The following is a 13,643-nucleotide window of genomic DNA, read 5'->3' as shown; positions in this document are numbered from 1 at the left end:
AAAAAAAAAAGTAATGAGACATGCATAAGAAGGAACACTGGGGTATAGTAATTCTATTTGTTGTAATGAATATCCTTTGTGACTTGGAAGTAAATAAACCTTTGCACATATGCCTGTGCTATCCTTCTCATAGGTAAATGGATTCCTTGGATATTTAATAAAACTAATTCTCTTCTCTCACATTTTGAACAGAATTGGGAGCATAATTGAAGTCTTGGAAATTGTCAGCTATAAAGGTTCCAGCCAAGTACTTTATTCTTTCAAAGACTAAGAACTAAGCAATACCTATAAGCTATAAAGGTATGGATTTCTCATTTATTTTACTAAAAATTCAGTTTGTGCATTTTGGAGATAAATTCATGTCAGAGTTCTATATACTCATCCTAACACTATCTCCGTGAGCTTTTTTTCTGTTCTTAAAAAGGAACAGAAAGGTGAAACAGACTTTTTTTATCATTATGCACTTCAGCCAACATTGGATTAATAGGCTCTTCTAAATAGACAGCCAAAGCTCACCAGTCTGAAGTCCAGGTTGCACAGAGAGCTTCAGTTTTGATCACAGTTGTGCATTTTACAGTTTTACTGATGTCTGCAGGAAGTCAATAACACTAGCCTACTACAAATATTTTGTGAACATCTGCAGTGGCTTTCTTTTATTGTGTGAGGTAGCTTTAAAAACTTAAAGAGTAACAAGTAGGATCCATTGGACACCTCAGGTTATAAATATTGGATTTATTCTACAAGTATTTGGTGGAATTTTTTAAACTGGATACATGCTATGGGTATTTGATGGGTTTTTCAAATGTATGTGGGGAAAAAAAGAATTCATGTCATTTGGGAAGGCTATTTAATAATACTGAACGTACCTTGTAAGGATAAATTACATGTGACCAGACAGCCTTGTTCATATTTGTCATGTTGGAAAAGCCTGAGTAGTTTAGACTATTCAAAACTGGATTACATACAGATAAAGGTCCATGACTCTGCATACCAGCATCCTACAGCGTAATAGATGCGGTGGTTAAAACGGGTTGAAGGAGTAAGTCTCCAGCAAACCATCAGCATTTTGATGCCTTGCTTTATCCCTTAACCACTTGATGACAGTGCATGTGTATTTTAATATATAGTATTGGGTATCTGGTATCACTTCTCATTTCTCTCTGAAGGAATTCCTAACTTTATTTCTGCTTCCTATTTTGAAAGACGTTGCCTTAGGTTGCCAAGTTCTTCACATGCATGGCAGTAAACACAGGAGTGCATTGTTGGGAAAAGAGAAAGGTCTCCAATTAGTTCACTGTTCTTGAGAGTCTGTTGGACCAACTATTTTGTCTTTATCGTGTTTCTCAGTCAATGAACAAGTTATGTCAATTGACACAGATTTCTAGCTCTGAGTATTTTTTTCCTACATGTCTGGATAGAAATATTGTGATGGAAAAGCAAGCTGCAGGACAAAAAAGTCAGCGCAGATCCAGCAAACAAATGGGGTCACTAGCAGATGGGTGAGATGGGTGGGAAGCACATTTCAGTACAACCACATGGGTGGGGATGTTATTTGGGAGATGAGAAGGAATAGGACTGACAAGGGAGGTTAGAGCGATAGTTCTTTGAACAGGGAGGAGAAGACTCCAGACAAGTTGTCTCCAGTCCCAGCAGACTAGCCTTAAGGCCAAATTCACTCATCTTTAGGCAACTAGTTATCGTAATCAAGTTCAGCAGACTATGATGTTGAGATTTGTAGTATTTCTATAGTATCACAAGGGTGTGTTTGTATTCTGCTAGCACACAAAAAAGATGTAGTCCTTGTCCTAAACCATCTGCAGTTCAGAGGTTTGATCCTCTCAGGTGCTAAGAGTCCACAAGTGTTTCTGGAGCTGACATCATGGGGCATCTGCCACTTGCACAAACAGCACACGGGTGAGGACGATGACAGACATTCCTTTACAAAGGAAAGGAGACAGGGAAGGAGACAGCAGGAAGCAGGAGAGAAAGGATTACCATAAAGCAGTGCAGACTGTGAACCTGACCGTACGGGGCATGAAGTACTGCTGCATGTAAATGAAACAGTCTTTATCTCAGCGTTGCTGGAGCAAGTGAGGGCTTGCCAGGCTGAACCACACTCAGTAATTCTCTGGGGGCCCATGGTGCATGTCAGGATGATATGTTCTACACAATTTTTGATGTTTCTTAAGGCAGGATTTTAGTGAACACAGGTTTTCTACCACATGGGGTCCTGTGTGGCTTTTCTACTCAGCATTCAAAGGGGTACAATACTGATAATCTATGCATTAGGCTTATTAGAAGTGGAAATCCTACTCCAGACCATTCCTGCAGTGGTGCAGACTCTGCTGACTTGCCCTTCTCTGTGGTCATCCTAACCCTTTACAGGCTCAGGCGCAGCATGTCCAAACTCTAGATCGGTGTTCTGTGTGGCTGTGTGAGGCAGAAGAGAGATTTCCCCCTACCAGAGCACGGGACACTGTATTACATGAGAGCGGGAGCACTCATCACTGCTTTCCCAGCAAGTCTGTGCTTTCCTACATCCATCTCCCGAGAGGTTTTTCTACTACCCACAAGAAAAATTAATGGTGTTAGGCACTACCAGGCTACCACTTAATAAAAGACACATAGTTTGCAAATGTTTTGGCTTCAGTTTTACCTGGGGTCATATTTCCTTTAGAAGTTAAGGCAGTCTTGTCTTTTGAGAGGGATGACAATTTCTTTAAGGATTGTCATAGGACTCAAAAACTCACCAGTAGCCAGCATAATGACAGTACAAGTAAGGAACCATTTTCAGGTCCAGGCAACAGATGACCATTACAACTCAGAAATGAGATTTGGAGTTTGACAGAGAGTTCTATGAGAATGCCAGCTCAGTGATAGACAAAAAAGCAAAATAAACGTCAGGAGTTATTAGGAAAGCAGTGGAGAAAAAATCATAATCACCATAATAATTCTTAACACACTGTGATTCATCTGCATTTTAAATACTGAGAGTCACTGTAGTCGTCCTATCTCAGGAAGAGCACAGTAGAACTGGAAAAAATTCTGAGAAGGGTAACATGAATGATCAAAAGCATGGAGCAGTTACCATAGAGCAAGTAATCGTGGACCAGCTCCAGTGAGTAAGATGGGATTCTTCAGTCTGGAAAAAGATGGCTGAAAGGGGAAAGTGATGGGATTTGATGAAATAATGGGCAGCATCAACTGCTGGAACCAGTGGAGTCATTTCACATCCTTGTGTGGGAGGTAGTGAGCATCAAGTGATACTAGCAGGCAACATGTTAAGAACAAATTAAAGAGTTATTTCATATAACACATAGTTAAGCTGTGCAAGTCCTAGTCAGAGGATACTTTGGAAGCTAGAACTTTATATAGGTTCAAAAAAAGACTGGGTAAATTCACAAAATATAAGCATATTGTGTTTTCTGTAAACGTAGAATCACAGAATGGTTGGGGTTGGAAGGGACCTCTGGAGACCACCGAGTCCAACCTAGCTGCAAAAGCAGGTTCACCAGAGCAGATCACACAGGAAGGTGTCCAGGCGGGTTTTGAATGTCTCCAGAGATGGAGACTCCACAACCTCTCTGGGCAGCCTGTTCCAGGGCTCTGGCACCCTCAAAGTAAAGAAGTTTCTCCTCATATTCAGATGGAGCCTCCTGTGCTTCAGTCTGTGGCCCTTGCCCCTCATCCTATCATTGGGCATCGCTGAAAGGAGTCTGGTCCCATCCTCTTGACACCCGCCCTTGAGATATTTATAAGCATTGATGAGATCCCCTCTCAGCTTCTCCAGGCTGAACAGACCCAGCTCTCTCAGTCTCCCTTCATAAGACAGGTGCTGTAGCCCCCTAATCATCTTCGTAGCCCACTGCTGGACTCCCTCCAGTAATTCTTTGTCCTTCCTAAACTGGGGAGCCCAGAACTGGATGCAGTACTTGAGATGGGGCCTCACCAGGGCAGAGTAGAGGAGGAGGATAAACTCTCGTCCACCTCAGGAAGTCTATAGGGAAGGCAGGTAAAAGTACCAGTATGTTGCTGACTGACTGAGCTGGCTGCAGATACCTACCTTCCCTGGACAGGTATCCATTTTTGGCCTCTGCTGAGGAGTTAAATATCAGGCTAGACAGGCATTTGGTCTTAGCGAGTACGGTCCTTTCTTTACAGTTATCCCAGGTTTCAGATACTTAGAATCAGTGCCATTTTAAAGGTTAAATATAAGAAAATCTTAACGGTGAGATTATGCAAAAGTTATGTGAAACTGGCCTAATGCCTTTTGGATCTTGAAATGTTATTTTAATGGGAACTGAATCAGAGCAAGATTTAACAGTTCGTATTGTTTTCAGCAATATTGTTTTCCTCTGCCTTCAGATGCTAGAAACAAAATTTGTTTCAGGGAGGAAAAAAGGCAAGAGCAATGCTTTTGCATAATAAAGGTGTTTACTGTAAGAAAAAGTTCAGTGGTCCAGGTGACAGCTCTCAAAAGCCAGTTCTGGACTGGGGAATGAATGCTCTTAGAAAGCAAGAATTATCATAAGTTTCGCCTTCTTTTTGCTGAAGGTGAAAATGTGCCTCCATCCTGCTTGCCGTAAGACATCATGGAAGTGTGTGTGCGTGTCTGGCTACTGAATGATTTTCAAAACAAGACGGGCTGCTGTAAATGCTCCTTTCCCTGAAGAGTAGGTGAGAGCACAATCACCACTTGGCTGTTCATGTTCTTTGGAGGGTTCCCAGGCACACCTGGCTATGACAGTACTGCACATAGGGAGAAATCTTTGTGGAAGAAAATTTACATTGTTTTGCTGAATTCCACAGTTTTCCGTTTGAACATAAAATCTCTTTGCAATTCTCCAGGATTGCTTTGCAGCATTTTTATTTCAGTGATGTAAGAGCTGCCTTTTATTGCCAAGCCCATAATTAAAGCAGTGTTGACTGGTAAGTAATGGGCTGCGAAAGGTGTACCAAAAGATAATTAAAGATACACTCCAGATAAGCAGGGCATGAGCATCCTTTTTATGAGGTGTTAATGTCTGAAGACCAACTAGTGAAATTGATCTTGCCTCCTTCAGGATGAAAGTTTTGCTTAAACATCAATAGCATTGTACTGCCCTAGAAAATGTTTGATGTAGGGATTTCTAGAGGTATGTGCTTGTCCTAACACTCCCCAGGCAGGCGCCTGGTGACAGAGCCCTTGCTGCACTGAGTAATTTGGCATCCCATTCATGTTAGCATGATTGTGGGGCCGCCTTTGCATCACCTAACACTGAGGTTGCTCTGGAGGGAGAGAGAAGAGGAGCTCCAGGTGCCCTGATCTGGCCTAGGATAGATGCAAACCTTTATTCAGAGCCATTTTAAAGAACACTGTGGCTAGTCCCTGTCTAACAACTGTACTGACTCTCCTAAATGTTATTTACATGCATATACTTCTCCCTGTCCCTGTATTTTCAGCATATTCCACGTGTGATTTAAATTCCTCTATAGATGCACTCATACCACGAGTCTGGCATAAAGGGGCATTGGCAAGCACACAGTGGGTTTCCACATTTGGATCCTGCTGAAATCTACAGCAAAGTTCCACGGATTTCGGTGAGAGCCTGAAGACAATCTGTGAACAAAAGAGATGCTGGTTTTGTTAAGTGTACTTCTTTCCCCATGCTCTTCCCATTCTCCCCTTTCAATTCAGTTGACATCTCTTTCTATAGTGCTTTGTGAAATGAATAAAAAAATATTGCAGGAGGGAAAATACTATTTCGCCTGACAGAGTTCAGAGAAGAAATGGGGGAGCTCACAAATAGTTGTTTTGATTACGACTGACTTGCAACAGCATGATGATACCAAGGGAACATGGTCAGCAAGGGCTGGTCAATGTCGTTGCCTGGATTAGGGTATGGTCAGAGTGTAGCTGTAGCAGAAGTTAGCTCTTACATTAGGCCAAGTCCATATGTCTCAGCAGAAGAGGGAGGAGAGGAGGGAGAAGCAAAGATTGCCATCTTCTTTCCTGGAATCTCACTTAAAAACAAACTGGCAATCTAAGTCTCTATCAATTAGCATTGCAAAGAAAATCTCTGAAAATGAAGGGTGTAAAGAGGCTGCCTGGCAGAGTGCCTGAAACAATAACTCCGGGAAGTGTGAACTGCTCTCTGCATAGCCAGAGCATGTTAACAAAAGCCTGGTCTATTTGACTCAGCTAGTAGTGATGGACAGTCACTATTAGCAGGTAGTGCAAGTCAGCGCAAGCCTCTGCTGACTCCTCCTTATCTCTTCTCCTCTGGCTGTGGCTAGAAGGTGTATTTTTGTGTGTGCTGGAGGAGGTGGCTTCCCTCTCTTTTCGAGATCAATACTGCAGGCTGCCTGCAGGGTCAGTTTTGTGTTGTAGTTATTCCTAGGAGGTGATGTTTTCTGCCACAAAAATTGGAAGTCCAGAAATAAAAATGACAGTGTTTGTTCTAGCCTTCCCTGTGACCAGACAGAATAAGTAAACTCTCTTTGTACTCTTCAAACACCCTCGGTCCAGTTTATTGTGCATCTCACATACAGTTGTACTGGAATTGCAGAGAGATGGAAAGGTCACATGCAATTCCATATTTTCTGGTACCAGTTTAAATCAGGGCTCTCCACCTCTCTTTTACCCTCTGCTCCTGTGCACCTCCATCTCATGCTGGTGCTTGAACTGAGCTCACCAAAAACTAACCTGGCCGAAAGAAAAATGATCAGTTTATGGAAGGAGTAGCTCTGTGAGTTGGCTCATTTTCTAGTGTGCGCTGGAGGTGGCATGCGCAGTACTGTGTGCGAAGCCATACGGGGGTGTAAAGGCAAGTGGAATTGCACCCTGCATGCTTAGAACAAGAAGGAACAGCTGAAGCTGGATTTGCTGTAGAGAACACTCAATAAAACCGTGCCACCAAGCTTTATATTTCTGCTTATTGTGTCTGAGCCTTCATCCGCTCCTCCCTACATATGTATCTGAATATTGAATGTGAACTAAAACCAGAGGACAAGCAGCACACCTTGATTGTGCCTAGAACTGCCAAACCACTTGCCGCCTGTCTGCTTTTTTCCCTTCTCCCACATGCAAATTCTTGCTTAAATACAAATTTTGTTGTTTACATGGACAGGAAAAACTCCAAGCCATTGTGGAGCTCTGAGGGACAAAAGAAATCTTGTGTGCTATAACACACAAGTGTGCTATGTGTGCTATAACAGTCCAGGCTTACGGGAATGCTATAGTAGAGGAAAGGGGAGGAGTACTGAGAAATTGCTTCAAGCTGTTGTTTCCAGATGTCTTGGCCTGCATGCTGCTGTCATCTCTCTGAAGTTCTCACTGCCCGTGTCTGGGAGGGTATTCATTTTTGTTGTGGTGGTGTGTGTAATGTTAAAACCCTTGCCCAGCTCAACCAAAAGTGGCTGCGTGGATGGTGAACGTAATGGTCTCTGCAGATTGCAGTTATATGTAACAGCTCACAGATTTTGTCCCTGTACCCTTTAGCTTCAGAGGAAGCTGGAACAGGTCCCAAATCTGAAAAAATGAATGGGGACATGTTGAGATGAAAAACACATGAAGTAATGATACCATTGTTCTTGAACACCTTCAGTGATAGCCATTGATGGCCTCATTTGACAAATTATTACATTGACTAATTGATTTGCTGCCGTTCTGATCCTGTTCTAACACCTAATCCTTTTCGGCATTGCAACTGTTGCTCCCTGTAAGTACTTATGTCACTCTTGGCTCTCTTAAATAATATTTCTCTTTTGGATTAATATGTCGGTTGTTTGTTCTGTACATGACTTGGATGAGTAGAGCTGTCTGGAGGAAAAAAAAGCAGTCCTAGGAGAGAAAAAGGTTGTGTTGAGATCTTCAGGACACGCTTGGGAGGGAGACTGCTCCTTCTCCCCACGGTGACTGCAGACTGTGCTGGGGGAGGCTTCGTCCTTTGCTGTGAACAGCAGGTTTTGATGCAATGTCTAGTAAGCCACCAGCGTTTTATTTACTGCGGTGAGGTTGATGAGGAACATGTCATGGGCAGGAACGGGAGTGGGGCAACTCAACAGGGAGGACGAGGGCTCGTCACCTGGGTGCGATCAGAGCCGGGATGGTTTCCCTTTGGCAGAAGGGTGTTGCGGAGGCCCCCCTGCATCCAGGGGAGCCCCGCCATTCCAGCAGGGCCCAGGCCTGCGCTGCAGAGGGATGGGGAGCCTTCTCGGAGAGCCGGCCTGAAGGTGAAAGATAAATTCGTTAAATTATACACTCTCCATTTGAATTAAAGAAAGGCGGATGCGTTTGTGGCGGCAGTGGGGGCTTCGCTGGGAGACGCTTTGGCTCCTTCGATGGGGCGAGACCTCATTATGTGTATTTTGGTGATGGGATGACAATGGGCGTGTGGGAGACGGCTCTGAGTCACCCTCGGAGGCCCGGCGGCCCCGGCCCCATTGGCGGGCCCGGCCCGTGCGGGTGGGGGTCGCTAACGGCCGGGGCGGAGGGCTCATAAGGCGGGGAGCAGGCTGTGAGCCCCACCGCCCGCACAGCCCGGCCGCATGGAGCTCGCCAGCCTGCCCCCCAGCCCCACCGGTGAGCCTGCCCTGGCTGCGGCCGGGGCCGGGCGGGCCGGCGGTGACGGTGGCGGGGCGGGGGGAGCGCGGCCGGGCGCTGACCGGCGCTCCCCGCTGCCCGCAGGCGAGGCCCCGGCGCGAACCCTCGGCCCCAGCGCGGGGCGGGAGGGCGGCCGGAGGAAGCGAACCACGTTCAGCAAGGCCCAGCTGGAGCTGCTGGTCCGCGCCTTCGAGAAGGAGCCCTACCCCGGCATCGCCCTGCGGGAGCAGCTCTCCGGCCTCACCGACATCCCCGAGTCCAGGATCCAGGTAAGAGGGGCAGGTGGGGCGGCCGGGCCGGGCCGAGGCGGGGCCGGGCGCTCAGTCTCTGCTGCCCTCGCAGGTGTGGTTTCAGAACAGGAGAGCCCGGCAGCTGAACCACAAGAAGAGCGAAGCCGCCGCCTACCCCAGGCCGGCCTACGGCAAGGAGAAGCCGGCCCGCTGCGGCGGCGGCTGCCAGGAGCGGCCCCGGGCGGTGCAGGGTCACGGGCCGGACCGGAGCGGCCTCCCCCCGCCGCCCGGCCTGCCGGGAGGAAACCCGGGCTTCGCCGCTCAGCCGTCGCCCTGCTCGGGACAGCCGTACTCGAGGCTCGATGCTCACTTCAGGAGCCTGGATAACACGTTTGGAGCCCTGGGTCACAGCCCAGCCCACTTCGGTTTGGACTGCGTGGGAAAAGGGGTCCCAGCCGGTGTGGGGAGCGTGGGGACCGCCCCCCAGCTCTCGCTCCCTGTGCAGCCGGCACAGGAACATCCATACCCGAAGAAGTCTTTCCCTGAAAGCTACTACTCAGATGCAGATGTTTTCCAGTCTTGTACAGAAGATTATCAGTACCTGGCAGCTAAAGAGTACGTGTATAGGAGGCCTGTGTTAACCTACGCAAATGCTAACCAGGGCCTGGGCGAGGAGAGCTATTTGTATGTCAAGTCCAACACTTCTCCCTTTGAGAAGGGCTCCACTTGCAGTTATGGTGAAGGGGAGTCTAAGCTTGAGCTTGAGCAGATAAAGCACAGTCCACCTCTGGCTGCAGCTAGTCACGGTAGTCCTCCTTTGGTACTTCCAAAACATGAAGGGGGGTATCAAGGGACTCTTGCCGCTCCAGCCCCAACATGCGGGCAGCAGCTGCTGGAGACAGTAAATGACTATGACCCTTATTGGCTGGGCGTGAGAAACGAAATTTTAGGAACTGGGCTAGATTCGCTCTTTGAGAATGAGCAAAACGGGGAGCAAGGTGGGCCAAAAAGTTACCTCTTTGCTTTTGGTGGCCAGAGTTCAACCTGTCATTTGGGTTACACATGAAACTGACAGTGGGTCTGCTTGGCCGATTTAAAGTTCATGTGGGGTTTTTTTGCCAGAGTGGCTAGAGGTTTTGCAGGTCCTAAGTGTGGGGTGCTTGCTCTGAGTTTTGTGTGCTGTCTGGAAAGGGAAGAAAGATAAGCAAAGGTAGCAAGGGCTGCAGGAGAATAACGTGAATGGTGCTGCCTCCACTCCCATCCTACGGGAACTGGCACCAAGCTGCTTGCAGTGTTCCTGCAAGCATTTGGTTATCAGCAGCACCACATTAACTTGCACGTACAGACTGATCTTCACAAATACATCAGTACTGAAGGTTTACTTTTTGTGTTCAGACTGTACTGGATTAATTCTGCCAGGAGGCTTGGGACTATGGCATTGGTTTTGTGGCCTTACTGCACTGAGTTTTGACTCTGTTCTGGTCAGAATTCACTTACTTTAAGAAATCTGTAGAAAACAGACAACTATAGCTCTTAGTGGAGAAAGCGTTAACATGAGAGGGGTACAAGCATGGGAAAAGCAGCCTTGGTGGTGGCAGGGGATGGCTCACTGGGTGTGTTTGCATTTTAGGTGTGCTCCTGATAAAGAACACTGTTGGTATTTTCCTAGATACTTAATGTATAGTCTTTTCATTTAGAAATGACCATGTGTAGCCTTTTAAAAGGCAATATTTTTGTGATTTCCTTTTGTAATTTTTTTTTTAATTGTAGTTTTCTATTTGCCAAATGAAGGTTTTCTACTTGGGTGGTAATGAACTTGTAAAACTGCACTCAAGGGGGGGGGGGAAGAAAAAAAAGGAGTTCCATCTTTGCATTCACACATTGAGCTTATTTTTAGACTTTTCAAGATCCATGGCTGTCTGGAAGGCCACTGTAATCATGGAAGTGTACTTCATGTGTATCTCTGGAGAGCTGCCATGGTTGTGTATTAAAGCAATATCAGGCCTAGGATGCTGAAAACTATACATGCAAATCCTTTTTTTGTGTTTAAAATGTGGCTCTGGAATATTTTACCTACCCCTAGATTTTAATATGTATGTTATTAATTACTTTGTTTATAGAACAAAAGAGACATAATAAAAATAAAACAAACACAGACCATTATTTTATTAATAAAGTTGATATCTCTGCAAAGAAGCTGTCTATTGAGATGTGTACACAAGAAGTCCAGAACATTAGTTCTGACTTTATCAGTAATTTTTAACTGCGGCTATGATGAAGTCATTTAACTTTTCTGCCTTGACCTGAAGAATTGGAACACACTCATGTATTATGGAAGAACCATAGCTGCAAGGCTCTTTGAACACAAAAAGTTGTATCTGTGAGCTAAGTATGAGGTGATGATTGTATTTATGATTGTATATATGAGTCCTTTAGTAAACTTTTTAAAAAACTGCAGTAAGATTTATTTCTTTATATATACCCTCTCCCTCATAAGACCTACTTAATGAGAAGTGGGACTTGTTCCCAGGCACAGAGAGAACAAGAATAATATTTACCCATGCAAAAGAGAAGAAACTGGTGTTTAGTAAAACAGCCTTGCTTCATAGAGTGAGATGAAGAGGAAAAAGGGCATCTGAAAAAATAGCATGCCCCGCTAAACCAACAAGGGTGGGATGTGGGCTTTGGTCCTTCCCTGGAGTTGATGGCCACCGGGCAGGCAGCACTGGGCCTTCCCATGGTGTCCTCCCTGCTGATCTCAATGTAATCAGCACCCTCATATCTCACAGGGGTCTGAGGTTAATATTTGGGGGCGTGGTGTCACTGTCACAGATTCTTTAACGGGAGCCTGGTCTCTGCAGTGCATCCAGCTGTATCCCCCTCTCACTCTGTAAACATCCCATTCTGTCCAAGCTCACAAAGCCCCGCCAGGGCAGCGGTGTTAGATGTTTGGTGTGGAGCTGTCACTCCCGGCTGCCCTAACAATAGCAGGCATTACAAGCCTTTTGTCTGGTCATCTTATCAGCAAACTCATGTTTCTAACACTGAAGTGGAATACACTCTGAATACTTCTCATGAGCAAGTCCAAGAAAAAAAACAACGAACCAACCAGCCACAAACGTTGTCCCATCACAGAGCTACCTACTGCTCAGGGTTAAGCTTGTCTGTAAGTTACTGGTTTTCTTTAGTTCGTTACAAGTTGCTTTTAACAGACCTACCTAGCATGTATTTCACAAATAAAACCTGTGCAGAGCAGTCGGGTGCAACACTCGTGACATTTTTGTAAACTTTTCACTCCTTGCTACGAGGTGGCAAATGCTAGAACACAAATTACATGCTTATTTAACATGTAAGAGGTACCTTTGCAGTGATAGCACTAGTAGCTGTCCCCAGACTTGCATGCCAAAAGCATCTCTGCTGTGATACTTGGAGGTGATGCTGAGGACGAGGTGGGGCAGGAACCAAGTGTGTTCAGTATTTGACTGCTCTTCTACTGCCTGTAAAATGCTCCTGTTCACAGAAGAAAGGAGGATTTTGCATCCTGAATATTAAAGACACTATATTCTTCCACATAACTCCTCAAAGAGAGTTATAGTCAGCCTGGGCCTATCCCCACTGCTAGGTGTATTGAATTCCTCATTTTGTGTGAGCCTGCAAAGCACATTCCTTTCTTCCCAGCCACCTCCTCCTGCAGCAGGAACAGAGTGACAGCCACCACCCCTGCAGCCGCGAGTCCTCGCTGGAAGCCACCCGCCCGCATGGCAGATCTGGCCAGCATCACAGAGACAGCAGTTCATGACCCGCACACCTCTTTAGCAGCTCTGCTCCTCCCTTCTCCTTGGCATAAAGAAAATTACTCTGGAGAAGAGGGCTATTCACTTAATTAAGCAGGGCCTGTACCTATAAATAACTTCAGGAGGACTTCCCCTAAGGCGTATGCACAGGCCTGAGATAAACAACTACTTCTCACCTTGAGCGCCCTGACTCCTGCATGCCTAGTCATGTCCTTACGGGGTGGTGGACTTGGTGTCTGAAAAAAGACCTCATCTAAGTACTTTTCCTCGGAGTTCATGGCTCTGGAAAGCCCCTCCCGAAAGTCCCTGGTAAGGATCATGAAGTTCAACAATGCCAAGTGCAAGGTCCCACACGTGGGTCAGGGCAATCCCAAGTGCAAATACAGTCTAGGTGGAGAATGGACTAAGAGCAGCGCTGAGGAGAAAGAGTTGGGGATGTTGCTTGGTGAGAAGCTCAACGTGACCCAGCAATGTGTGCTCACAGCCCAGAAAGCCAACCGCGTTCTGGGCTGCATCAAAACAAGCATGGCCAGCAGATCTAGGGAGGAGATTCTCTACTCGAGTGAGACCCTACCTACAGTGCTGTGTCCAGCTCCGGGGCCACCAACATAAGGACATGGACCTGTCGGAGCGAGTCCAGACAAGGGCCGTGAAGATGATTAGGGGACTGGAGCACCTGTCCCGTGAAGATGGGCTGAGAGAGCTGGGGGTTGTTCAGCCTGGAGAAGGCTCCTGGGAGACCTTATAGCAGCCTGCTGGTACCTAAAGGGCACCTACAAGAAAGCTGGAGAGGGACTTTTTACAAGGGCATGTAGTGATAGGACAAGGGGTAATGGCTTTAAATTGAAAGAGAGTAGATTTAGATTAGACATAAGGAACAAATTCCTCCCCATGAGGGTGGTGAGGCCCTGGCACAGGCTGCCCAGAGCAGCTGTGGATGCCCCGTCCCTGGCAGTGTTCAGGGTCAGGCTGGACGGGGCTGCGAGCAACCTGGTCTGCTGGAAGGTGTCCCTGCCCATGGCAGGGGGTGGAACT

General features: G+C 46.5%; 1 protein-coding gene across 1 annotated transcript; it reads left to right on the top strand.

Annotated features, from left to right (window-relative positions):
- Nucleotides 1-8,529: 8,529 nt before the first annotated feature.
- On the top strand, nt 8,530-9,880 carry LOC135991214 (paired mesoderm homeobox protein 2A-like). The gene is made up of 2 exons (XM_065639562.1): nt 8,530-8,853; nt 8,927-9,880. The coding sequence occupies exons 1-2, from the start codon at nt 8,530-8,532 to the stop codon at nt 9,878-9,880; spliced, it is 1,278 nt and encodes a 425-aa protein (XP_065495634.1).
- Nucleotides 9,881-13,643: the final 3,763 nt, after the last annotated feature.

This window comes from Caloenas nicobarica, chromosome 7, assembly GCF_036013445.1.
Source record: "Caloenas nicobarica isolate bCalNic1 chromosome 7, bCalNic1.hap1, whole genome shotgun sequence".
Taxonomy (NCBI): domain Eukaryota; kingdom Metazoa; phylum Chordata; class Aves; order Columbiformes; family Columbidae; genus Caloenas; species Caloenas nicobarica.
Note: the sequence above shows the minus strand (reverse complement) of the source record. Positions and strands in the feature narration are given on the sequence as shown.